Source organism: Neofelis nebulosa, chromosome 11 (assembly GCF_028018385.1).
Source record: "Neofelis nebulosa isolate mNeoNeb1 chromosome 11, mNeoNeb1.pri, whole genome shotgun sequence".
Lineage (NCBI taxonomy): Eukaryota > Metazoa > Chordata > Mammalia > Carnivora > Felidae > Neofelis > Neofelis nebulosa.
The window spans coordinates 25067316-25094022 of record NC_080792.1 but is presented as its reverse complement, the minus strand read 5'-3'; the positions used below and the strand labels follow the sequence as shown (position 1 = coordinate 25094022).

Below are 26707 nucleotides of genomic sequence, written 5' to 3'. Positions count from 1 at the left end.
ACTGTAAGCTTTTCCTTGAGAGAGGATCAATTTTTGCAATCCCTCCCACCCCAAATCACACGTGCGTAATACCACTTCTGTTCAAACCAGAACACTCTCTCTCAGAGGGAAATCACAGGAGAGGAACCGCAGCTCGGCCTTCAGGGCACTCCCATCCCAGGGGTGGCCCTCATAACCGATGTCCTGGCTGCCGAGCTCCAGGAATCACAGCCTGCATCGTCCTGCCCTGTCCACCTGCCTGCCGCCATCCTCTCTCACTGCAGAGATCACGGTGTGGGTGAGGCACAAACCACAAAGCTCGCTTTCCAAGTGTGGCAGGCACTGAGGAACTGGTTCTTCAGGCTTCCGGAGGCTCCTTTTCTGTACTTGGTTTCACAGGCTATCAGTTCCCTATTGTACCCTAGGCTTGACTGGGGAATGGAATTATTTTAACATCTAAGAAAAGCTATTTTTATTTTATCACGAACATTATTACTGCTGCAAAGGAAGACAAATCCAGGGTAGTATGCAGCCCCTGGGACTGGATCCCCGGACAACCATTTAGGTGAATAAAAAGGGAGCTGAGAGCTGATAATAGCAGAAGATCAGAAAGATAAGCACTCCCTCGCCTGTCAAGGTCCAGCTTGTCCTCCCTGCTCCCCCCTTTTTTAATTCCAAGTATCACCTGTGCTCTTTTTTCTTATTCAGTGTATTTCTTCACCCAAGATAATTCTGAATGACTAAATCTGGACTCCAGTTTCAGCACTGAGAGGGTCACCTTCATTTCCTGTTCTCTCTCCTTTGGGGAACAGAATCGCGTCTCTCTGGAAACTTACTTTCCTCTGGGGGGGGGTCTTGCTAGAATGCCTGCATCTTCTGATTACCTACACAGTGCGCGGGAAGCGGCCCGGCCTGGCAGTCAGGCCTTCTGGATTGTACCTTGACTCAGTTTCAGGCTGGCTGCTTGCCAGAGCAGCTCATCCCTTCTGGGCCTCAGTTTCCCTATCTGCAGAAATGGGCTAGTTTAGAAGACGTAGAAATCACAGCGTTAAAGTCTTCAAGTCCCTGACAATTCTTGCTGACAACTTCATGTTGCAGTTAGCGGCACCTGCTGACAGTTTCTAGATGTGCTTGCGGTTTTCATCAATTCTGTACAAACGCTTCGTGACTGATCACGTCGGTGAGTTGAGGCGAGAGAGAAAGGTAGCCAGGGAAAAGGCTGGCTCTGTTCTTACAGGTGCCCACAGGGGCCCCGAGAGGCAAAGACAGTAATAACGGCAGGAAGTGTTCTAAGCACAAGACGTGGACTAACTCACCTGACTTTCTCAATCTCCATGCGAAGTACACTGCTGTGACTGTCCCCGGTTCAGGGGAGGAGACTGAGGCACTGAGTGGTTATAAAGGAGTTACTAAGTAGTTGGCAAGTGGACTCCAGAGTGCAAGCACTCTGCCATAAGGCCCTGGGGTCTCATCCAGGCCCTGCTGCCTCCCTCAGTCAGGCTCCCTGGCCATAACCTGGGCAGATCTTTAATTTTTTTTTTTTAATGTTTATTTTTTGAGAGAGAGTGCAACAGGGGAGGGCAGAGAGAGAGGGAGACACAGAATCTGAAGCAGGCTCCAGGCTCTGAGCTGTCAGCACAGAGCCTGAAGCGGGGCTCGAACCCACAAACTGCGACATCATGACCCAAGCTGAAGTCAGATACTTAACCGACTGAGCCACGCAGGTGCCCCTGGGCAGTTCATTCTTAAGGAGGGACTAGAGGTCTGTTCACTAAAGTCCAGGGAAAACTCATTTGAGCCAGTATGATAGTGGTCAAGTTCTTCCACCCAACCTCTGGGGTGCCGAGCTTGGGTTCCATCTCTTAAATGACAGGCACTGGGGCCCACCAACTGGGTTGAGTAAAGCTAATATTAAAGCAAAGATAAAGGAGTGCCTGATGGGGGTGGGGTGCTTAGTTGGTTGAGCATCTGACTCTTTTTTTTTTTTTTTTTAACGTTTTTTATTTATTTTTGGGACAGAGAGAGACAGAGCATGAACAGGGGAGGGGCAGAGAGAGAGGGAGACACAGAATCGGAAACAGGCTCCAGGCTCCGAGCCATCAGCCCAGAGCCTGACGCGGGGCTCGAACTCACAGACCGCGAGATCGTGACCTGGCTGAAGTCGGACGCTTAACCAACTGCGCCACCCAGGCGCCCCTGAGCATCTGACTCTTGACTGCAGCTCATGTCATGATCGCAGGTCATGGGATCAAGCCCCACGTTGGGCTCTGTACTAACAGCATGGAGCCTGCTTGGGATTCTCTACCTCTGCCCCTCTTCACGCCCCACACACACATGCTCTAAAAAGCAATAAAAAAGCGAAGAACTGGAGCAGGAGCAGCCCCTCCCAGGACTTAGTTGGGCTCATCTGGTGCTGGCTTCCCTCTAGGGGAAAAGCCACTCTCAGCCGGTCCTTCTCGCTCCTCCTGTCCACACTTCCAGGGAGGCTCCCTTTCCAAAAGCTCTTCATAAGATCTGGGTTCTGGATGCCCCAGCTGTGTTACTGGAGTCTTGCTGAAGCTGACAAGTGGTTTGCTAAGGGCGTGGGATTCACAGAGTCTGCTCCTTCTCGTTTACCTCCTATAATACATAAACCCTGATGCTGAGCAGTGTCTGAGAAACAGCCATCACATGTCAGGTTGGGCAAGACCCTTTTCCATTGCCTCCTCTAGTTACCATGAGGGGGGACTTACCTGTTTGTCTGGCAGACCCCATGATAGGCCTCGATGGCATCTTCCTGATCTACATGCTTCTCACTGTTAGGCCAACTTGTTCTGGCATTAATGTTCGGCTCCTAGAAGGTCCCAGGTTAAAAGAGAAATAACGCTGGTTACATAAACGACTGTTGCAAAACGACTTTATAGACTTTGTATATACAGAGGCATCGAAACAAGCTTTTGAGGGGTGCCTGGGTGGCTCAGTTGGTTGAGCATCTGACTTTGGCTCAGGTCATGATCTCACGGCTCATGAGATCAAGCTCCTCACTGGGCTCTGTGCTGACAGCTCAGAGCCTGGAGCCTGCCTTGCATTCTGCATCTCCCTCTCTCTCCCTGCCCTCCCTCACTTCTCTCTCTCTCTCTTTCTCAAAAATAAACATTAAGAAAAATTAAAAAAAACAAACAAACAAGCTTTTGGGGAAAAAACAAAGGCTCAGGATGACCTCGGATAACAGCAGTTAAACCCAGGCAGGAATGGTACTTTCAAAGGCACAGAATGACAAGGCCTGGCTGCAAAAGCCCCGAACTTGGACTGTGAGGGAGGATAGCAGTGACTGTGTCTCTGAGGTGACAGCACCCCCCAAATCCGAAGGACAGGGTGAAAATCTGTCTCAGTGTTAGTCCTCCACACTCATGACTGACTGCCTACTTATCCCCCTCTAAGTCATCCCAGGGCCATGTCCAGAGTTGATCCCGGTGGCCTCTGTCCCCTCTTTCCCACTCCCCACTCTGTCCTAGAAGGTGAAAACATTAGGAACAAATGCTAAGCTGGACTTGCCACCCTGGGTGGGCTTAGATTAAAAGACTTTCTCTACCTCGGAATCAAAGAGCAAGACACGAAGCTTGGGGTGAAAAACAAGGCCAAGGGGGCTGCTCAGGCCACTGCCCTTGTTTCTAATTCTGTGCCTTGTTCTTTTTGAACATGTTCATATTGAGTAACTTCGGAAGATTCTAGAGACTTCCAGCAAAGTCTCCCATGAAAGGTAATGCTGAGAAGGCAGCAAGTACCTTGCTTTCCCTTTAGACAAGAGCCTAGAGTCAGCGCGCCTGCATTTTTTTAGGTTTAAAGTGCTCACGGGTAAAGCTACGTAAGCAAAACACCGTCCGTATTACCTAGTGTCGCCCCCTGGCAAGCCCAACCGGGCTGCCATCTTGTTACCGTGCTCTTGCCGGCGAGTCGGCGCTGGTCAGCGCTGACAATCTGCGTCCTTAGGATGAGCACCTCCTCCTTGCGAACCTCAAGCTCCTCGTTGGCCAGCTTGAGCTGGTTCAGCAGCAGGCTGTAGCTGTCGGGGGAGCTGTGGCTGGAGTTGTTCTGTGTGGCTTGGTCAGCCACGGCTTTCCTCAGCTCATTCAGGTCGTTCTTCAGCTTCTTGTTCTCCGACTCTAGCTCTTGCCTCTGGAAGACAGCCCAAGCAGCACACTCCATCTCCTTCTGGACCTAGAACAGTCTCCTCTCCCCATGTGGGCTTCCTCCTCCACCTTCCGGAATCAGCCTGCCCTGTCCCTCCTGTGAAGCTTGGAGCAACCTTTTTGTTTTAACAATAAAAACCCATGAGAAAAGTTCAGTTATAGTTAAAACTGGGGCCTGGATATGAACCCACAACCCTAAGTTATTGGGGTGAAGCATCTGACCTGAGGCCTCTATGACTGCATTCCCCAAACAGATTAATAGTGTTCCTATCTCTAAGTGTATCTGGCCATGAAACCTACCCTTGAGGAAATGCCAGGTTAATTTTAAACAACATGCTTTTAACATTAGACTTCCTAGAAACTTATTGATGTACTTTGTGACTTTCCAAGAGAGCATAAAAATCCCAGGATTTCCCAAACTTAACTATCTAGAGAGCCTTCCTACCCGATGCCCTTATTCTAAGGAGCACCACACAGACCAATGTTTTAGAGTATATTAGGAACACACTTTTGTTGTTTTGGTCACACGGAAAGCCACCAGCTGTCAATGCCAGAAGAAAAGCTACCTGTGTGCAAAAATGCCATCAAAACAACTTTAGAATGTATTTTAAGTTTTCTGGGTATAATATTTAGCTTTGGATTTCACAAAGTCAGACCACAGAAAGTTTGGTACTCACATATATAATACTCTTAGGGTCTTGGGATATATGGGATTCAAAATTTCCCCCCAAATCCCCAAATGGTGGATAAGTGGGGATTGGTTGCACAATTATTACAGAGACATAGGACCATAAAACTAGGAGACCATCTAAGTAATCTCTTCATTTTCTGAATGAGGGAGCTAAGGACCGAGCAGAGAAGACGCACAGTGAGTTTTAAGAACCTCTGCCAGGACTAGAGCCCACGATTCTGGACACCTGATCCCACCTTGCCTGGCCACATTATATCAGGCCTCCTCCAGCAATCTCTGCCAGGTGCAACCAGCCCAAGGACCCTTCCGCCCCATTTCATCCCCACAGGGAGGGCATGCCTAAGCCTTGAGACCAGTACCCAAATGGTGTGCTTCTGTCCCTTTATGCATTAGAGAAGGATCAGCGGGAACTTCTGAAATTCTGGTTGTTTCAGCAAAAATCACTACTTGTCAAGGGGTCCTTCCCAGAGTAGGCCCATCTCACCCATGTACTTGTGGGCAGGTTTTTCAAATCCAATTTGGTAAGGATCGGGTTGGAAAAGAGGGCTGAATAGTCTGGTGTGCAGACTCTTGATCTGCTTCCATCTTGGTCTGCTCAGGCAGAGTCTACACTTTGGGAGGGCAGAGGACAGCTCCCTCCCTCATGCCTTCAGGAAGCATTCAGCTGGACACACAGCAGGGGCCCATTAAATACAGGCCGACGGGCTTTGCCTAAAAGCCCCATTTTTCATTGTTTCCTTCAGGGTCTGGGTCTGTTAAGTGAGAAGAAATGCAACCAGCCTCCCCAGCATTGGTCCTCCCGGACACCAGCCTCTGAGACAGTGCAAAAGTTAAGTTTCACCAGAGACAACGAAGGGAAAACCAGGTCTTGTAACCTCAGAATCCTGGCCTAACAGAGCAGAATAGTGATGGAGTTTCAAGAGTCTGGGACAAGCGCTCATTGAGCCCTCTCTGAGCCAGGCCCTGAGCTAGCAGTGGAGATGTAGCCTGCAGGAACAGCGTGGGGCATCTTCCCCAGGAGCCCAACGCAGAGCGAGTTTTTAAGCAGACTTCCAGATGGGAGTCCTGGAGGCAGGACTTTGCCCATAGACTAGAAGAGTGGCTCTCAGACTTGAGTGGGCAATGGAAACCTCAGGCGGGTGGCTGAGAACAGACTGCTGGGCCCCACCTCAGAGCTTGTGATACAGGTCTGGGAGGAGGCTGAGAATCTGCATTTTTAGCATGCCTGCCATGATGCTGGTCCCAGGACCACTCCTGGAGGCCCACTGGGCTAGACCCACTTTACCTTTTTTTTTTTTTTTTTTAATGTTTATGTTTTTTGACAGAGACAGAGCATGAGTGGGGGAGGGGCAAAGAGAGAGGGAGACACAGAATCCCAAGCAGGCTCCAGGCTCTGAGCTGTCAGCACAGAGCACAACGCAGGGCTCAAACTCATGAACAGCGAGATCATGACCTCAGCCGAAATTGGATGCTTAACCCACGGAGCCACCCAGACACCCCTTATCTTTTCCAGTTCTGAAACAGCCTGCTGTTCACTTGCTTGGGGAAGGCAGCTGAGGAACGGCATGCAGAAGGCATGCACCACAGACATCTGTCACACCCACTCCCCTTCTCAAGGGGTTTTAAACCTTTAAATATCACATGTGGAAAGTAAGTCTAAATCAATAACTCAAAAAAGGAAAACCCTTGCAAAGCACCCACTTCTGTGACCCTAATTGTTCAAAAAGCCATAGGCATGATTCAGGGCTGTTCTCCTGGGGTAATGTAGTGGTGACCAGAGTTATCTGCGGTTCTGTGAGTGGGACCGGACTGACCCTGCCAGACTGGATCAATTCCCAAGCCCCTGGGAATGGAAGCAGGGGAGGGGGAATGCTATGATGCCCTTTTCTGTGCCCCCCTCTCTGGCTGGAGGCCTAGCACCCCCATCACTGTAGTAAACATAGGCCTGCTCACCCTGGGACCCGAGGCCTTGCACCCTCCAATCTCACCAGCTCTCGCTGGGCCAGCACTGCGTGCATGGGGACATCCCTCTGCTTTACATCTCTCATGCAAGTCTGGATCTCTTTTCAAAGTGAATTCACCCCACTGTCCACATGTTACTTTAACTAAAACTGTATCAAGTAAGACATATGTGACATAACAACATATATTTAGCCTCTGGCCCAGGTTCCTAGTGACAGAGGTGAGAGGAACATCTTTTGTTCTATTTGGTCTTAGCTCCTGGTTCCTGGCTCAGGGGTCCTAAAACCCTTGGCGCTTCCTGATAAGGGTGAGAGAAGTGTCCTTTGTTAGTCATAGTAAGTCCCTTTCATCCCCAACTAGTTCATGCCAATGAGGAGAGGGACCAGGTGCCTGGGAACCAATCCTGAGATCTAAGCACTGGGGCTTACAGCCCCACCCACAGATGCCTGGAGAGGGAAAGAGGAGGGCTGGAGACTGAGCTGAACACCAATGGCCAATGATTTTATCACTGGTGCCTGTGTAATGGAAACCCGTAGGTGAAGAGTTCCAAGGGCCTCTGGTTGATGAGCACATGGAGGTGTGGGGGGAGCGCACACCTGGAGAGGGCATGGAAGCTCTGGGCTCCTTCCCACACACCTGTGCCTGCTTCATTCGCCTGCCGAGCTGCAGCCTTCAGAATAAACCAGGAGTAGCGAATAAGATGCTTCCCTGAGCTCTGTGGGCTGCTCTAACATGTGATCAAACCTGAGGAGGGGGGGTCACGGGAACCCGATTGGTAGCCAAGTGGACAGAAGTGTGGGTAACCTGGGGACTCACCAATGTGACTGGCATCTGAATTGAGGGCAGTCTTGAGGGACGAGGGCCCTGACCAGTGGGGTCTATCCTAAATGCAGGTAGTTAGGGCCCATGTTGAACTAAACTGTGGGACACCTATAGTTGGTGTCTCCTGTAAGTAGAGATTATGGCTCCTTGTAGTAAGTACACATCTGCCTCTATCTCACAGATGAAGAAACTGAAGGGTCAAGTTGCCCGCTTATGGCTCCACTTATGCACAGACTTGCTCACCCATCTTCCACAGGGTACGAGTTTGGGGAACTTGTTGGCCGACAATCTTACCTTCAGACTGTTGTAGGCTAGATCTGCATCCTGGTCCAAATCCAGGTCATTCTTTGCTTGTTCCACCTGCACGGATGAGGAGACAGAGGTGAGCAGGGACCACAGGCAGCTGTCCCATGGTGATATTTTCAACCACAGAAGACATGCTCGTTTTGCCTGCACTCCCTGCTCTGTGTTGTCTGCTTTCTTCCCGCCTCCAGAATGTAGTACCCTACTTCAGGCCACCAGGAAGCTCTCCATAAATTACCCTCCTGCCCGTCTTCACTGTCTCCATAACTTTATTCCCAGGTCCTTAGCCATATAAATATGTATACACTGTGCTACAGGTTGAATGATGTCCCTACAAAACATACATTGAAGTCCAAAGCCTGATACCCTGTGAATGTGACTTAGAAACAGGATCTTTGCAGAGAAAATCAAAGTCAAGATGAGGTCATAAGGATCGGCCCTAATGCAATACGACTGGTGCCCTTACAAGGAGATTGATAGCATGTGTGTGTGTGTGCGCGCGCGCGCACGCGCTCTCTCTCTCTCTCTCGCGCGCGCGCGCACACACACGGGGGAATACCACTTGACGATGGAGGCAGAGATTGGAGTCATACAGTGCCAAGTCAAGGAACTGGAGCTAAGGAATGCCAAGGGTTTCTGGCAATGCCAGATGCTCAGAGAGAGGCATGGAAGAGATTCCCCCCAAAAGCCTTTAAGAGAGCATGGCCCTCTTGGGACCTTACTTTTTGATTTCTGACCTCCAGAACTACAAGAGAATCAATTTCTGTTGTTTTGAGCCATCCAGTTTGTGGGATTTTGTTTCAGCAGCCAAGGAAACCAGCACCATAACACTTATGTACTTAAGAAGGCTAATACATAATAATTACGTGTTTATTAAGGAGATTAATGAGCTACCTTTGGTTTTTTTGGTGTGTGTGAACATGTGTATTCAGTTTTCCCAACTAAATCACTAAGCACTTTGTGGAGAAGCCTGCTTCCTCCATATCACCCCACAATAAGGACTCTGGCAGCTGGCCCCTACGATGCTCAGTAAATGCTGATTTCAATTCCAAGGAATGTGGAGAGCAACAGCTGTAATGCTAGCCCATCATACTCAGTGAACCAATGACTCCTATAATTGTTTGACAGCTACTGAACCTGAATTGTCAATAAGAAGGGGCAGAAACACCTTCATAAATGGTTAGCTGCATGGGGTGATTTTAAGTAGTGGGTGAAAGTCCTTGAATAAGATGGGTTTTGGAGCTAAAACCTGACAGTGCTTAATTAGATTATCTGCAGTGCTAGCAACCTTAAGTCCAAGGTAAGGCCACTCCCCTGCTGTGCATGGATTAGGTGTGCCCATACAGACCACGATGGATGTGAGCACCTCCTGGAGACTGTCCAGATGTAGGGCTGCTGCACGGACCACATGGTGTCCTGCCCCTGCAACCTGGGACAGCCGCTGTCCAGGGTACCAGTCTCTGTTTTGCTCCCACCCCATTAGTGGTACCAGATGGGACTCTTCAGAGTGGGCTCTTCATCTCTGCCCCAGTGAGAGGCCTGCACTTGTGTTCTGTGGAGCGTGGATTTGCCGCATGGCCATGGATAGTTGTTGAGTGCATCCGGTTCTCAGAAAACGGAGATCATCCATGGTCCAAGGGGCTGTATTAAGGTGGACTGGCAGTTATGTTTCTAAGTGGGCAGCCCACTGGAATCACCCTGGTGGCAAAAGTGACTTTGCTATGCCCTGAGAAAGGGGGCTGGCTGGATGGGAAGTCAAACACAGGGACAGCCTGGCTGTCACAGAGGCCCCATCCTCACAGCAGACTGCCACTCCCATACTGATGGCGTATCCTACAGACTTCTCTCTGTAGCTGCGACCCCACGTCACAGCTCTCTGGAGGAAAGATTCAGGTGGCTCAGGATTCCTCTTGGAACCAGGGGCAGATCCAAGAACATGATCCTGTAGAGTGCTGTAGAGGGATTCCACACCTTCCGTCCCCTGCCCCACTCCTGCCTTTCTTACTAAACTCTGCAGAAACAAGATCTTTCTCCTTAAAGGGAGATCCTCAATACACATTCAGGGCTATAGGCCAACCCTATAGTTCTAACTCTTGTTCAGTGATAACTTTTTTTAAAGTTTACTTTGAGAGAGTGAGAGGGGGTGGGGCAGAGAGAGAGAGGGAGAGAGAGAATCCCAAGCAGGCTCTGCACTGTCAGTACAGAGCTCGCCTCGAGGCTTGAACCCATGAACCGTGAGATCATGACCTGAGTGAGCTGAAAGGAAGAGTCAGACGGTCAACTGAGCCACCCAGGCACCCCCAAGGATTACTTTTCAAGAAAGGGATATCCCTTTTTATTTGGTAGCAAGACAAAGAGAAAGCCTAAAGCCAAGATTTCAAAGTTATCTGGCATTTCTGTGGTGGGGAATCTGGAGCCTGGCCCTTTGGGGGTAGCTGGTGGGCTGGGGACTTCTACATCAGGGATGGTCTGATGTGGTCTGTGTAGCTTTTCATAGATTTGATTTGCGCTTGCCTGTCAGGGCTCCTTCTCTTCTATGGACTGAATCATTTGTAAATCTAACCCCTTCAATCTCCAGTCTAATCCACCTGAGAGACTGAAGTCCACCAACAAGATTTACCTCCCCACTTTGTGCTCAGAATACCAGAGAATATTCTAGCAATACAGACCAATGTCTGTATCACATTTGAAGGGAAAGGGAAGCCAGGTGTTACCACTAAAAGGAGACCATGTGAAGAGGTGGGAGCAGGCCTGAGAAGCGGGGAGGGGGTTGAACTCCACAATGGGCAAGTCAGGCTTCAGAACAAAGACCTCTGACAAACCCATGATGAGGTCCAGCTAGTGATATGACCAGTGTCAGAACTGGCCTTCTATCCCATTGGAAGTGGTCTTTCTACCTCCCAACAAATAACACATGGGTCTCACCTCATCACTGCTAACTTCAGTGGGTTTTATTCCTACAGTGCCAATCTGCACCCAACCTAGCATTTGAGCCCTATCGATGTTTTCACTTGTCACCTGTGTTATGTGTCTGGTCCCCCCAACTGGATCATAAATTCCTCAATGGCTAGGGGTTTTTCTTCTTATATTTTTATCTCCTCTTGTGTAATAAACAGTTTGAATACCTACTACGACCTGGCTCTACCACAGTGCTGAGCATTGCATAGGTACCCAGGGGGGGTCCCTGAGAGAGTGATACATCTGGGGACCCTAAGGTCTCAAGACATACCCTTTTGAGACCCAAGACACTGATGATAATCTGGACTGAAGCCAGGGAGCAATCATGGGATAGAAAAGTGAGTGACCACAAACCTGGTCTACTCTTAACCCAGTGGGGGTAGACTAAAGTCCATGCCAGACTCCAGGTAAAGGGCAGTCACTTGTCTCTGTTAAAATTAGACTCTGGCTTGTATTTATACTCTAATCACACATCCTAGTGCCCTTTGCAAATAGGTGACAATGCCACAGGCTCTCCCTAGCTTCGCCACTGGGAATCCCTTGCCCTCGGGGCACTTGGGAAGCCCACTCCTGTCCATCTGGAGTGGTCTGGGGGCGCTGGCAGGTAGAGAAGACTCAGTGTGACACCAACACGAGGTGGAAGCTCCTCTCTGAAACCGAGCACCTGCATAAGCCCAAGTGGTCACCCTGCCACGTGAACCCTGGGAAAGAGCATGCTGACGCCGGCACCTTGGGGCCGCTCTGCAGGCCTGCAGCCCCAGCACGCACCTGGACCTTCCGGCTGTCCTGCTGCTCCCTCTTCTCCAGCTGCACCTGCAGTTTCTTCCTCTCCTGCTCCAGCTCGCGCACTCTCTTCTGCAGTTTCAGGAAGACGGTCATGTCCATGGCTGCCTTTTCCAGGCCGATGTCCTTCAGGGGAACACAGGGAGCCGGGAAGGAGGTTTCAATAGCATAGCTGCCTCAGGGGACATACGGCACCTCCCAGCCTGCCTCTATCAGCTGCCTGTCCTCTCTCTCTGTGCAAACATCAACCTGCGCCCCAGACGCAGAGCCAATGCCAACCAACCATCAGTTCTCAGAGTGAAGTTGGCACTCCAGGCTCATTTTCTGTCTAGATGACATCTGAGTCTGGCCCATTTATATTCCTGTGAGAGCCACTTAAGATAACCACTCATACATTCCAAGAGTAAAGACACAGCCATTTTATTTGGAAGTTAAAAGAGTTCACTGATGGAAATGGTCTCATACCAGAGAAATTGTCAAACTCAGGCTCGACACTTCCTGATGGAAGAATCGATGTGGTTACTAATCACTGCAAATGTGTTGTCAAACACCACTTGATTGTACCTTGAAACAGAACCAAGACTTCCCTGCCATGCAACCTGTTTATTCCATAGACCCGAGAGCATCGATTTCCCAGATTTTCTCCCTTTGGATTCATGCCTGGGTTTGCCCTCTGGGGTTCTGTTGTGTGTGGGTGCGCATGTACAAACAGGTGTATCTGCACGAGCTTATCTATGTGGATCTTTAAAGTACATGTATAGCATTTCACGAGCACGTTGCGCTTAGCCAGCGCTGTACTAGCTGTCCTGGCTGGTCCCAAGAACCAGCCTCAATTTCCTTGAAGAAGGTCAATCTGCTGATGGAGGTGGTTACGTCTGCACAGAAATGGCCACATATATGCCTGGTGGCATGTCTGGAGTTTAAACGACTGAAGCCTCCAGGATCCAGACTTCGGACACTGCAGTGGTGACAGCAATGGCCTCTCTCAAGCTAACGTGAGCTAAGTGCTTACGGCGAGCAGCAGACCACACTGAACTGTACGAGAGAACACGTTCCCATCCCAAGGACCTCTTTTTCTATCGTTTGCCACCTTTACCCTGTCACTCGCGGTCTCTTATACTTTTTCTTTCTAGCACCGAACACTTGAGGTTCTATTACAAACTTCTCCCGTCACCTGATTACTGCCGACTTTCCACCAGACAAGCTCTGTGAGGGCAGGGACCGTCCCTGGCTTGGTGACCACTACTTCACCTGCAGCACCCTGCACAAAGATGTGCTCAAAGCACGTTTGTATTTACAACTGCCTCTCTTCCAGGTTTGTCTTTCACGTGCTTAAGGTTTTATGTACTTGTGATTCTCTTCTTTTCAGATGCCGGAGGAAAACTTGTGTCTACCTTTGGGAAAATTACACACAGGTTACAAAGTCCACTGTGTGGTACAGTATTCAGAAACTCTGGGACTATTACTGACAAAGATATAGTCACTCGGCAAATATCTGTGGTTCCAAATATTCCAAACAATTGTTCTCTGAGTTTTACCCAGCTTCTAAGTCAGGAAAAAAATTTTTCTTGCATATTTACGGCTATTTTATATGTGTTATACTAAATGGGGATGATAAATTATTTCCATTTTAATGACTAAGCTGTTCTTTTCTCTGATGTTGCATTTTTTCAATATAATTTATAGTCAAATTGGCTTCCATACAACACCCAGTGCTCATCCCATCAAGTACCCTCCTCAATGCCCATCACCCACTTTCCCCTCTCCCCCACCCCCCATCAATCCTCGATTTGTTCTCTGTATTTAACAGTGTCTTATGGTTTGCCTCCCTCTCTGTAACTATTTTTTCCATTTCCTTTCCGCCATGATCTTCTGTTAAGTCTCTCAAGATCCACATATGAGTGAAAACATAGGATATCTTTCTCTGACTTATTTCACTTAGCATAACACCCTCCAGTTCGATTCACATTGCTGCAAATGGCAAGATTTCATTCTCATTGCCACGTAGTATTCCATTGTGTATATAAACCACATCTTCATCCATTCATCAGTTGATGGACATTTAGGATCTTTCTATATTTTGGCTATTGCTGAAAGCACTGCTATAAACATTCGGGTACATGTACCCCTATGCATCAGCACTCCTGTATCCCTTGGGTAAATTTCTAGCAGTGCTATTTCTGGGTCATAGGGTAGATCTATTTTTAATTTTTTGAGGAACCTCCACACTGTTTTCCAGAGCGGCTGCACCAGTTTGCATTGCCACCAACAGTGCAAGAGGGTTCCCGTTTCTCCACATCCTCACCTAAGCTGTTCCTTCTTAAGCCAGGCATTTACCTCTCTGCAATAGGCTCTCAGTTTTATAAGAGGAAGGATCAGGGATTTACCTTCTTCCTTTCTTTCTGGATAGTGGGTAAGGTGAACAGTAATCTATCTCTTTGCACAGTAAATATTAACTCCAGGATCTGTAAGTTCCCAGCAGGCCAAGTGATCCCCTGGTCAGAAAGAAGCCTGTGGACACTCTGGTCACCATCAGCCAGAAGAGTACACCTCTACACAGTTGGTAAACCCAAAGCAGCTCCACTCCCTCTGGAGCACAGACAGCAGCCATGAGCCTGTCTTACTCACCTCCACCTGTTGGAGGGCATCCTCTGTGTCTCCGACCTCAGATGTGGAGATGGAGGGGTAATTAGAGTCAGATTCTAAACTGCTCTGGTTTGATGGGTTCCGCCTGTGCCCTGGGGTTTGCTGTTGAAGGAGAAAAATGTGAGTACTCCTAACAAATGAATGCTCATGAGAACTATTTCTTTTTCAAAGGCCAGTAGATCTTAGAGTTGGACTCTGGCCTCATTTGTCAACAAGAACAGGTCTTGGAATGATAGCTAAATGGAGCTGTTCCCATGAAAACTTCATCTACAGTTCTTATAGTCATCTGTCTAGCTAACAAAATGACGATGAGGAGGGACCTCCATAGCCAGACCAAATTCCCTCTCTCCTAATGAGATCTGAGTCCCTAACACCTCAGCCGATTTTTCCACAAAGTCCTGAGCAAACAAGTCTTATCTTCCTGGTCTTGCCTTGATAGTACACAAAGGCCATCCTGTCATTAGGCCCCCACTTGAAAAGAATGTAGCAAGCCTGCTTCTAAGGGCCGCTTAGAGGGCCCTTCAACTTGCGCTCCAATTTTATGAAAATAGTAAGCACATTAGAAATAGAGGTTACCGGGGGGGGCTCGGTCGGTTAAGTGTCCAACTCTTGATCTTGGCTCAGGTCACGGTCTCATGATTTGTGAGATAGAGCTCAGTGTCAGGCTCTGCACTGACAGTGTGGAGCCTGCTTGGAATTCTCTCTCTGCCCCTCCCCCACTCATGCACATTCTCTAAAAAACCAAACTTAAAACATTTTGAAAAAAGAAATAGAGGTTACCATTTATACTTAGGTTGTTCATGTAAAAATACTTTTCTTTTTCTTGCATATGATTTGGCTTTGAGAATAAAAACTGGCCAGAAAATTCTGTATTTACATATGTTCCTCTTCAGCTTATCTTCCTGGTTCCTATGCAATTAACTTATCAATCTTGTTTGAATATGCATTTCTGGAGGGAATGTTTATGTGGGGTAAAAAGGAACGATAAATCCTGAAATAGGATGTTTCTATGTATAAAGATTAGGGGAAATGATCAGACGCTGTGGGTTTCTCTGCAGCACGCACCAGCAATGCAGAGATCTGAACTCCCCCACGCTGCTAGTGTTTCAGTGTAGGGACGTTTCTGGGGCAGGTAACACGACTGACAATACGCACCATGGTGGGATTTTCCTTAAACTCCTGAGATCTTTAGAAGACCCCAAAGTTGGAAAAAGGAGCCGTCCCTGGGAAGGATCTCCTGGCCCCACTACTTCCTTATGTGATAACCACTGGCAGGCACGGCAAGAACAGCCGCCAGAAAGGACCCGATCTGTGCCAGAAAGGCACAGATTTACTGAGCACGACCGTGTTGGATGGCAGTGCAGTGGCTGGAGATGTGCATGAACGGGGGTGAGGAAGCCAGAGGTGGGGCTGGTGCCAGAACTGCCCTCCTTGCCTTGATGATGGTCATCTCATCCCGAAGGTTGTCGTATCTCTGCTCCAACCGTGAATATTCCTTCACGAGGTTCTGGTACCGGGAGCGCTCCTCCTCCAGCTCCCTCTTCATCAGATTTTCCTTGGCAGAGTTTTGGGCAGATTCGTCTGGAAAGCAGGCACACAAAACTGCAGTTTTGCTTTCTGAATGGATTCCCCTTGCATGAGTCTTGACTCATGCTTTGTGATTAATCTCTCTTTGCAAGGCCACCCATGACAAGCACCCACCACCACCACCTGATGAGTTTATTCAGCAGCAACTTCACCCACTGCAGAGCAAAGGGAAGCTTGTCAGGGCAGCTTAAGTCTTCAGAGAAGAGGGGGAGAAGCAGGCAGCGGACAGGACATTCCCTTGCTTAATGCACCAGCTTCTCTCCTGTGACAACGGTCACAGCAGCTGCTGGCAAGATCCCTGGAAGAACCCAGGTTTTGTTCCCCAGTTTTGTCCCCATTCCTGATCTTTCGGGTTCTGGAACTGTAGGGAGATTGAAGGAGATAAGGCCAGATGTCAGGTTGGGGGAAGGAGGGAAGGTAAACAGATCACATGGATGGGCTCTCCCCCCCCCACCAAAACTTATTATTCATATCAGCAGAAAGAAGCAATATTTATAGGGAAATGAAGTTTAAGTTTTCAATGAGATTTCATGCTGGGTGAAATAATGTCCTTAGATGGTTCAATCCTCTCGTGGCATGGGGGAGAGACCTAAGAGGAAAAGGTGAGTGATTTGCTTAAGGAACCCACTGAGCTGGGCAAGGACTGGGATCTGTGGACACCCACTGCTCCTCCTTGGTCAGGCAGCCCATGGGGGTTGATGGTGGCACAAGGGTCGGTGGGATCTGACCCAGGACCTTCTCTTCAGCAAACATTAGCAGATGACCCACTGGGCAGAAGAAACCACAACAGGTCTTATGGACACTAAAGATAAATTTAAAATCAGCAATAATGACAGCTCCTAGGTGCTCATTAGGTATCAAGCACCATGCTAAATGCTTTATGCTTCAGAGAGCTATACTTTTATGCCCATTTTGCAGATGAAGAAACTGAAGACTACAGTCATTAAGGGAGTTGCTCAAGGCCAGGCAGTAGCATATGGTAATTATTCTTCGAGTACAAGTCCCCTGAACTCCAAATCCTGTCCACTACATTGTCCATTATGTGCATTAAACTCAAAACCAGGAGTCACGGCAGTCTTAAAGGTGCCTCCCCCACCCTCCTGCTTCTTTTTCATTTATTAAAAGCCCTTTCCCCCTGAACCATCTTGGCTGTGTTCTTGCTAGGAGGCTTTGGGGGCAGAAATCAGTATGGAAAAGAAGTTAAACTCCAAAATGAAAAATCAAGTGCTTTGGTACTTACCTTTCACTTGGCACAGGATTTGGTTGTTAAGCTGTTCTTTCTCATCTTTTAAGAGAGCATTTTCTTCCTCCAGGTCTGCAACACGCTGAAAGGGAGAGCAAGAGGGGAAAATGTTTGCCCTTTGAGGCTGGGGAAAGGAGAGGCTCCTTTTGTGGGGTTTGAAGTTCAGCTGGTTATGTCTGCATCCTCCTTTTAAGAGAATCAAGTCAGTCAAGACTGCTTTCATTTTGAGGGAAAAATTGTTGCACTGAAAGAAAAGTCCCATTAAAAGAAGACAGATGAGCTCACCACTCTGTCCGGCCTTCTAGCGCCCACGGAAGTCTCATGAGAAGTCTGCACATGCTCACAGGCCGTGTGCAGGAATGGACAACGATAATAGGCTTTCACTTCGTGTTTGGTTGCTTGTCTTGGTAAATTTTGAGCTCTCGAATCTGAGTGGCAGGAGAGCCCAAGGCTCACAATGAAGAATTATCTCTGCTCTTCATCCTACTTGCCCTTGCCGGTCTCAGTGGAGCAGCACAGGTGTTGCGGAAGGAAAGAGAACTCTAGTGTTTAGCTTCTGATGATACCCACCGCCCCCACCACAAAGAAAACATGAAGTGAATGCTACTGAAAATGGCACAAAAAGAAAAGACTAATTAAAGAAAAATCCTGCTCTGTTCAGAGGAAGAATACAAACAGCATATGGCAAGCTTTAAAAAAATTTTTTTTAAGGAGTGCCTGGGTGGCTCAGTCGGTTAAGTGTCTGACTTTGGCTCAGGTCATTATCTCACAGCTCATGAGATCGAGCATTGCATCCGGCTTTGTGCCAACAGCTCAGAGCCTGGAGCCTGCTGTGGATTCTGTATCTCCCTCTCTCTGCCGCTCCCCTGCTCACACTCTGTATCTCTCTCAAAAATAAAATAAAAACATAAAAAAAATTAAAATTCTTTTTAATGTTTATTATTTTTTTTTTTTTTTAATTTTTTTTTTCAACGTTTTTTATTTATTTTTGGGACAGAGAGAGACAGAGCATGAACGGGGGAGGGGCAGAGAGAGAGGGAGACACAGAATCGGAAACAGGCTCCAGGCTCCGAGCCATCGGCCCAGAGCCTGACGCGGGGCTCGAACTCACGGACTGCGAGATCGTGACCTGGCTGAAGTCGGACGCTTAACCGACTGCGCCACCCAGGCGCCCCTAATGTTTATTTTTTGAGAGAGAGACAGACTGCAAGTGGGGGAGGGGCAGAGAGAGAGACCGAGATACAGAATCCAAAGCAGGCTCCAGGCTCTGAGCTGTCAAGCATAGAGCCCAACGTGGGGCTCGAACCCACGAACTGTGAGATCATGACCTGAGCTGAAGTTGGATGCTCAACCGACTGAGCCACCCAGGTGCCCCTGTATGGCGAGCTTTTTAAAAAAAGGAAGTTTTGGCTATTTAGTATTGGAGCAAATATTTGTATAGATTTAAAAATGTAACAATTCATACATATTCTAAGACAATCAGAAATCACTAGTTGTTCTAGAAGAGTATAGGAAAGGGGTCTGTCGTAACATGGGAGCTGGAGCACAATGGATCCACCTCTGCATGCTTCTCTCTGGAACCCCTGGAGACTCATCTGGCAGAAGGCCACTGAGTAATTTTCCTCACCAATGTCACATCCCTGTCTTCCTGACAAAGGTAAGCAAGTGAGTGAGCACTGTGGAAACTGGACAGGAAGAGGAGGAGAACACGTGCCCAGGGGCCCTCGATTCAGGCATCCAGACTTGAGTCCCACACTTCCTTGGAGGCTCCCTGAACCACTGGCAAGTCAGCACAGAAAAAACTCCTGCGATCACATCACAATCAAAGTACAGCAAATCTGGCCTGAAGCAAAGACAAGGAGCTCCACAGCCACGGATCTCTGGCTCTGTAAAGCCCAGGTCCCCCTCTGGAAAACAAACACCCACCCCACAGGCCTGGTCTCAGCATTAAAGGAGATGATGTATGTGGAGTTCAAGCGGCAGGAATGGCATGGAGCTGTTGATGAATGTATGTAGCTGGTTCTACAACATTACCTTCCCCAGGCGCCAAGCGGAAGCATATACTTTAAAATCATTCCATCACTTAGCAACAACTGAAAGAAAAATTAATACCTATTCTGCACAGGTTATTTCATAAAACAGAAAAGGAGGGAACACTTCTCAGTTCCCTTTACAAGACCAGTAATATCCTAACACCAAAACTAGAGACATCACAAGAAAACCACAGACTATTACCTCTTGAGGATATGAATGCAAAAATCCTTAACAAAAATGTTACCAAATGTTCATGATAAAAACACTTAAACTAGGAATAAGAGGGACTTTCCTCAACCTGATAAAGGGCATCTACAAAAACCCACAACATCAGACTTTATGGCAGAAAACTGAATACCTTTTGTGTCCACAGTCAGGACAAAGACAAGGATGCCTGCTCTTGCCAAAACTATTCACCAATGTACTGGAGATTCTAGCCAGGGCAAATACAAAAGAAAAAAAAATCATCAAGATTGGAAAGGAAGAAGTAGAATGATCTTTATCTGCATAAGACATTATCTTTTATGTAGACAATCCCAGGCAATATACTTAAAAGGTATTAGAATAAATGAGTTCAGGTCGTAGAGTACGAGATCGATACACAAAACTTGATTGTATTTCTATACACTGCAGTAAGCAATCTGAGAAGCAAAATTAAGAAAGCAATTCCATTTACAAAAGCTTCAGAAAGAAGAAAATACTCTGGAATACATTTAACAAAAGCAGTAGAAATTTATACTCTGAAAGCTACAAAATATTGTTGAAGGAAATTAAAGAAGATCTAAAGTGGAAAGACATCCTAAGTTAGTAGATCGGAAGACTTAATGTTGTTAAGATATAACCCTCCTCCAATTGATTTATAGACTCAACAAAATCATTATCAAGATCCCAGATGGCTTTGTTGCAGAAATTGACAAGCTGACCCTGAAATTTACATGGAATATCTAGGGATCCAGAATAGCCAAAATAATCTTGAAAGATTATTTGGAAGAATCACACTTCTCAATTTTAACACTTACTACTTCACACACGATTATGGTAATCAAGACAGTGAGACACTAGCATCAGGGTAGACCATAGATCAATAGAATAGAATGGAGAATCCAGAAATAAACCCTCATGTTGTAATTCATTGAGGAAAGAATAGTCTTTTCAACAAATGGCCCGGACAACTGTATTTCCACAAAGTAAAATTGAACTCCTACCTCACACTATACACAAAAAATAAAGTGTATCAAAGACCTAAATGTAAAAGTTAAAACTAGGGGCGCCTGGATGGCACAGTCGGTTAAGCGTCCGACTTCAGCCAGGTCACGATCTCGCGGTCCGTGAGTTCGAGCCCCGCGTCGGGCTCTGGGCTGATGGCTCGGAGCCTGGAGCCTGTTTCCGATTCTGTGTCTCCCTCTCTCTCTGCCCCTCCCCCGTTCATGCTCTGTCTCTCTCTGTCCCAAAAATAAATAAAAAACGTTGAAAAAAAAAAAAAATTTAAAAGTTAAAACTATAAAACTCTTGGAAAAGAACAAAGGAGTAAAATCTCTGAATTCGGATTAGTCAATGGCTTCTTAAATATAACACCGAAAGCACAAGTAGCCAAAGAAAAAAATATTTAAATTGGACTTCATCCAAACTAAAAACTTTTCTGTTTAGAAGGATACTATCAAAAGGAAAAGGGAACACACAGTATGACAATAAATATCTGTAAATCATTTATATGATATGGAACTTGGACCCTGAATAGAGTATTTATAACTCAACAAATAAAAAGAAATCCAATCAAAAAATGGGAAAAAAAATTGAGCAGACACCTCCAAGTGGCCAATAAGCACACAAGATGTTCAAGGTCATTAGGGAAATGCAAGCCAAACCACAATGATTTATCACCTCACATATACTAGGATGGTTAAACTAAAAAAAAAAAAAAAAAAAAAAAAAAAGACAATTATAAGTGTTTGGTGAGGATGCAGAGAAATCATAGTTCTCATATACTGCTGATGGGAATGGAAACCAATGCAGCAGCTTTGGAAATTCCTTGAAAGTTGCATTTTAACCCTTGTTTGACCAGCAATTCCATTCCTAGGTTTCTAAGAGAAATGAAAACTTATGTCCACACAAGAACTTGTACACAGATGGTTGTAGGAGAATTCTTCAAAAGGGCTAAAAAGTGGAACCAATTCAAATGTCCATCAATGAACTGATGAATATGGCATATCCATATGATGAAATACTATTTAACAATAAAAAGCAATAAAGTACTGATTAATGCTCCAACATGGATAAATCTTGAAAACATCATGCTAAATGAAAAAGGCCAGTCCAAAAGTTGCATATGGTAGGATTCCATTTATATGAAATGTCCAGAAGGGGTAGATCGGTGGAGACAGAAAGCAGATTAGTTGCCTAAGGCTGGGACAGGGAATAAGGGGGGAAGGGGGCGTGTGACTATTAATGGATACAGTGTTCTTTGGGGGGTGATAAAAATATTCCAAAATTAGACTATGCAATAGTTGCAAAACTCTGACTATATTAAAAAAAAATTGTATACTTTAAATGAGTAAGCTATGGTATATGAATTATATTCAATAAAGCTACTAAAAAATCATTCCACAAATTAACCAATCTACTAAGCACAGTACCCTGTGCTAGATGTGGTACAAGATAAAAATACGAGTATGAAACAGGCTCCCAGATTTGGGCCGAGTGATAAACTCCTCCAGAGACACCTGCAAGACTGTAATGGGTGACACAATGAATGAGCTTGCTCCCTGGTTCAAGTCCTCACTTCCAGCCATCTTTGGTACATTTCATGATCTACTGCAGGGGGGTGGGGGTTGGGCTGGGGAAGACTCCTCCCAGCCTGTGAAGAAAGACATCCATGGTACAACAACAACATGTGCGTGGCAGCTGAGATTACATGGTAACCTACCAGGACTGCTACCTAGGAGACAAATCCCTGATGGACCCATCAGACTGGTTCAAGGGCAGAACCTTCCTGACGTCTGAATTTCAGTTGGTTATGAGTAAGTGCTCCCTTGCCTTCCCCCTAGCATTAAAGTTCAGCTTAAGGTGCTGAGAGATAAGTATGGCTCCTTCCACCCTCAGCATCGCATGGAAAGAGTCAGGAAAGAATTTCTACAAGGCTGGAGTCCTAGAGCAAGGTCACCTGGCCCTGTCCTCCCTAGGGGCTCAGAAAGTGGCGACTCTCACAGATGCCGCTGCTACTCTAGGGAGCTAATGGATTTGCAGGTGGCTTGCCCTCTCTGGCTCCATACAGAGAACTGCAGATACACAATACCTTTGGAAGCTTACCAAAAGCTCCAAGTACTTTGTCAACAGTCTGTTGAAACAATCCAATATCTTTTGATTTCAAAGAATTTTCAATGTCCTGCAAAATGAGGCTCAAAAGTACCTTCTGCCTTCTCTGCCACGGGACATTGCTGCTTTTCATTCTCTCAATTCAGACAAACTTGGTTTCTACCTCAAGCTCAACTGTGACTGTACTGCTCAGAGTTGTGGGAATGAGGCTCTGACCAGTATGAATCATTCTGACACCACTCTGGGTACTGAGCAGAGCCCTCACCCACCAGGCAGATTAGAAACCCTTCCATGGAGAGTCAGGCAAAGGGGCATGTTCTGTCTCCCCTCAGGATATCAAACAAGAAAAGGCTGGTAAAAGGATATGCATATATGGGTGGCTCAGTTGGTTAAGTGTCCGACTTTGGCTCAGGTCATGATCTCACCCTTTAGGAGTTCAAGCTCCACGTCGGGCTCTGTGTCTCCCTCTCTTTCTCTCCCCCTCCCTTGCTTGCACTCTGTGTTTCTCTCGCTCAAAAACATTAAAAAAAATTTTTTTAAAGATATACATATAACTAATTATAACAAACTCTTCTTTCTCAACAAGTTATTGCCTATTACAATTAACACAGTTGATGTGGTGTGTCTGCAAAGACCGAAATCTGCTTTGGTGGCGAGGGTGAGAAATGGAAGAAAAAACACTGAGTGGTGCCCTTTGGTCATCACAGGCCACTGCTCACCAAGCCTAGCTCTATCCCCGGGGATGATACAGGGCAAAGCTGTCAGTCACCCATCAGACCCTTCCTGACAGAATTCTCTGTGCCAGGAGCCAGAGAGGCAAAAATAAGGAACACTAGAGGTGGCCGCCCTCAGGCAGCATCCAGCCCAACGGGAGAGGCGGACATGTGTGTAGCAGAAAACCAGTAAGGTTCATGGCTGAGCTCTGTAAAGCAGGGTTTCTAAGCCTCAGCACTGTTGACATGTTAGGCTAGATAATTTGTCATTGTTGGCGGGAGTGGGGGTGCTGTCCTGTCAGACATTGAGCAGCATCCTGGCTTCTACCCGCCAGATGTTGGTAACTCTACCCCCCTAATTGTGACTACCAAGATGTCTCCAGACATTGTAAAATATTCCTGTGGGCCTCTTGTTGAGAACCACAGCTATGAGGGGATTTATTAAATTTTTCTAATGTTTATTTTTGAGAGAGAGACAGACAGACAGAGCATGAGTGGGGGAGGGGCAGAGAGAGAGGGGGAGACAGAATCTGAAACGGGCTCCAGGCTGTCAACACAGAACCTGACCTGGGGCTCGAACTCAGACCACAAGATCATGACCTGAGCCAAGGTCAGCTGCTCAACCAACTGAGCCACCCAGGCACCCCTGAGGGGATTTAGAAAGGAGGTAAAAAGGAACAGATGGAGGCCCCAGAAGGTTTCCCAGGAGAAGTGGGCCATCTCAATGAGACATGCAGGATTTCACGGGCAGCCGAGGGCACTCCGGGTGGGAAGATGAGCAGGTGTGAAAGCCTCGGTCTGGGGACGGAACAGCTCTGTCATGGTCATGTGTGGTTTGGACAGGGGGCGCTGGCTGAGAAACGAGGCCGGGCGGGTAGCAGAAGTGAGAACTGGAGAATGGATTCACGCCCTTTGACCTCAGGATAAGCTCAACTCCTCCACACACCTTCCTAAAACGGGCTGAGTGGAGCCCAGCTTCTCCCCACCTCTGGTTTCCACCTGAGCGTTTCCCTCTTCCCTCTGCCACACTCTTCCCTGGCCTTTTACTGAGGACTTCTCCTCATCGGGTTAGGACCATGATTCATTCCTCCAGGAAGGCCTCCTATCCTGCACATGTGGGCTGTGCCCCATGCTCAGCTCTTCCAGGGCCCGTCGGTCCCTCCAGAGACCCAGAGAGACTACTCTGCTTCCTCACCCACCTGCGCAGCCTGGGCCCCTGGACCACCGCCAGGCTGGCGTGTCATCAGAGCCCGGCCCAATGCGACTGAAGGAGGGAGGACCCCACACATCCCATTAAGAGGCCTCTGCTTTTCTCAGTTAAACAACAACAACAAAAAAAAAAGGGTTCAATTTTTTTTTTTTTTTTTTAATGAATGGGTTTGTGGTTGACTAAAACATCTAGAACACAAGAGTTACTTAATCAAATGATTCAAGAGAAACAATGTGGGGGAAAAAGTACTCAAGTGCATCTCATTTTCTATTATTGAAGATGGTTCACCCGATGAGCACCTTGGCAAATAGTAAAAATAGCTCTCATGTTCCTTGATGCACAAGCTGAAAACAGCCAACGGAAGAAGCCACAAGGCGTGTGCCTCTACAAAAGAAAGCCTTGGTGGGGCCTCAAGTGAAGCTCAACCTGGTGCCACATCTGGAGGGCGACACTCCATTCTCCCTCAGCCAGGAACAAGGCCCAAGGCTGTAACTTCTGAATTCCCTGATCTAAGTCAATGTGTGTTCCCCTTAACCACCCTCTGAATATGCAGATGGCTCACGGAGCTTGTGGTCACCTGAGAAGGCATCTGAGATCACTCACGGTCATTACTTTGCTCTGCGCTTCCTACAGTCAACACCCTTCTGAGATGCAACACGGCACCTGGCCAGTAGAGTGTGCGTGCCATTACCACCAGGTTGGACCAGAGACCTCCATTCCTAGCAATGTAGTCTAAGTTTATTGCAACCACTTATGGTGTAGAATCTCAGGCAAGACTAGTTTGAGAAAGCCATGGTCAACAGCATGTACCTAGCTTGAAGTCTTCTAATGTGCTTGAGCCTCATTTCTTCCCTCTGTCTCCCCCTGAGGCTTTGATTCATGAAGGCAGGCCTCTGAGGAACTCAGCTTTGTCATTCTGAGCCCTACATCAAAGTGACCCTGGGGAGCTTTGTTCTCTTCCTTGCCTGAACAGCCCTGGAGGTGGGCCCACGTTCCTGCTCTTCCGTGAACAGCAGGAGGGGCAGGTCCCACAATCGGCTCCATACCCTGGGAGGACAGAGAAGGCTTCCCTATCACATTTCACCAGGTACTGGCCACCCCTCAGTCTTCCCAGCCAGCTAGCACATGGGATGTCTATTGGCAGGCACAGTAGGTGACAAACTCCTGCAGCTAAAGGGTCTCCCTTTTGTGAAGGGTCAGGAATGCAGCCTACAGTGAGAGACACAGAACACCGAACCAGGCAGCTGTGTTCCCTTTAGCACGCTAACATCTTCACTAGGGTTCAGGACTCACACATTCAGCAGCTCCATTTTCTCTTGGGCAAGGGGTGGAGCGAGCATCTTTCAGCTCTTGCACGCCACCATTACCTGGAGCGTTTCTTCTAAAAGGTTATTTGGGACAGATCATCAGAACCAACATTGGGGGTAAAACCTAGCACTATTAGGCTAATTTAGCCCCTGGTAAGTTAAATGAAACAAATACCCCAGATTCATGCTCAAGAACTGCCTTTACTAGTTCATCTTTAGGGATACAAATGTAGCTCTGAGCTTTTAGTTCTGTTTTGTTTATCAAGTTGGGTATTTATACTAAAAAAAAGAGCCAAGTGCAAGGTTTCTAGTAGAAAACCAAAGGACCAACTGATTGGACAATGTCTATCAGAAAAGGCTCATCATCTGCCCACTGTTGTGTCCTGAGTCCTCTGTCCTTCGCTCTGCTTCAGCCCAATGGCTGGTTGGTCCTCAAACCCACCCAGCCTATTCCCACCCATTGCAACTGCTATTACACTTGTTATCTGTTTCCTAGAAATGCTCATGGCTCACCCGCCCCTCACTAAGGTGTCTTTTCAGAGACAGAGAGACTCTGGCTGCCATAAGCGAAGCCACACTTCTCCCTGTCCCCAGAGGTCCCTCTTTATCCCCTTCACTCTGCTTCTTCTTTATGGCACACGATGGATCATTTGTATTCGATTCCTGTCTGTACATTCTCTCATAATCCCAAATATGTGAGCTCCATAAGAACAAGAAGGACTTTAAAAAAATAGTTTCCTTTTGCCCCAGTGCATAGAAAAGCACCTAACAAATAGAGGCAGCCCATAACTATCTGGTGAATGGATGAAGGACCTGGATTTCCAGGATTTCATCAATGAGCTGATATCCTTCCACACAGTTGGCACAGAATACTGGTTCCGATAACCATCAGCCTCCTTCCAAACCACAAACCCTGGAGCTCTGGGAGCACAACTCGATGTCTTAGTTGGCCAGAGAAGTCTACTCTGCATCTTTGGGGAAAGACTGG

The 26707-nt window shown here is 47.3% G+C and overlaps 1 protein-coding gene across 3 annotated transcripts in view; it reads right to left on the bottom strand.

Moving 5' to 3' along the window:
* Positions 1-26707, bottom strand: part of MYO5B (myosin VB) — a 340033-nt gene that overhangs the window by 25445 nt on the left and 287881 nt on the right. For all 3 annotated transcript variants that reach the window (XM_058692140.1, XM_058692142.1, XM_058692141.1), the window contains exons 23-29: positions 17141-17225; positions 15749-15894; positions 14296-14415; positions 11653-11793; positions 7918-7983; positions 3895-4134; positions 2712-2812 (exon numbers count right to left, since the gene is read on the bottom strand). In XM_058692140.1, coding sequence (XP_058548123.1) covers positions 2712-2812; positions 3895-4134; positions 7918-7983; positions 11653-11793; positions 14296-14415; positions 15749-15894; positions 17141-17225 — 899 coding nt within the window. The remainder of the gene's footprint in view (positions 1-2711; positions 2813-3894; positions 4135-7917; positions 7984-11652; positions 11794-14295; positions 14416-15748; positions 15895-17140; positions 17226-26707) is intronic.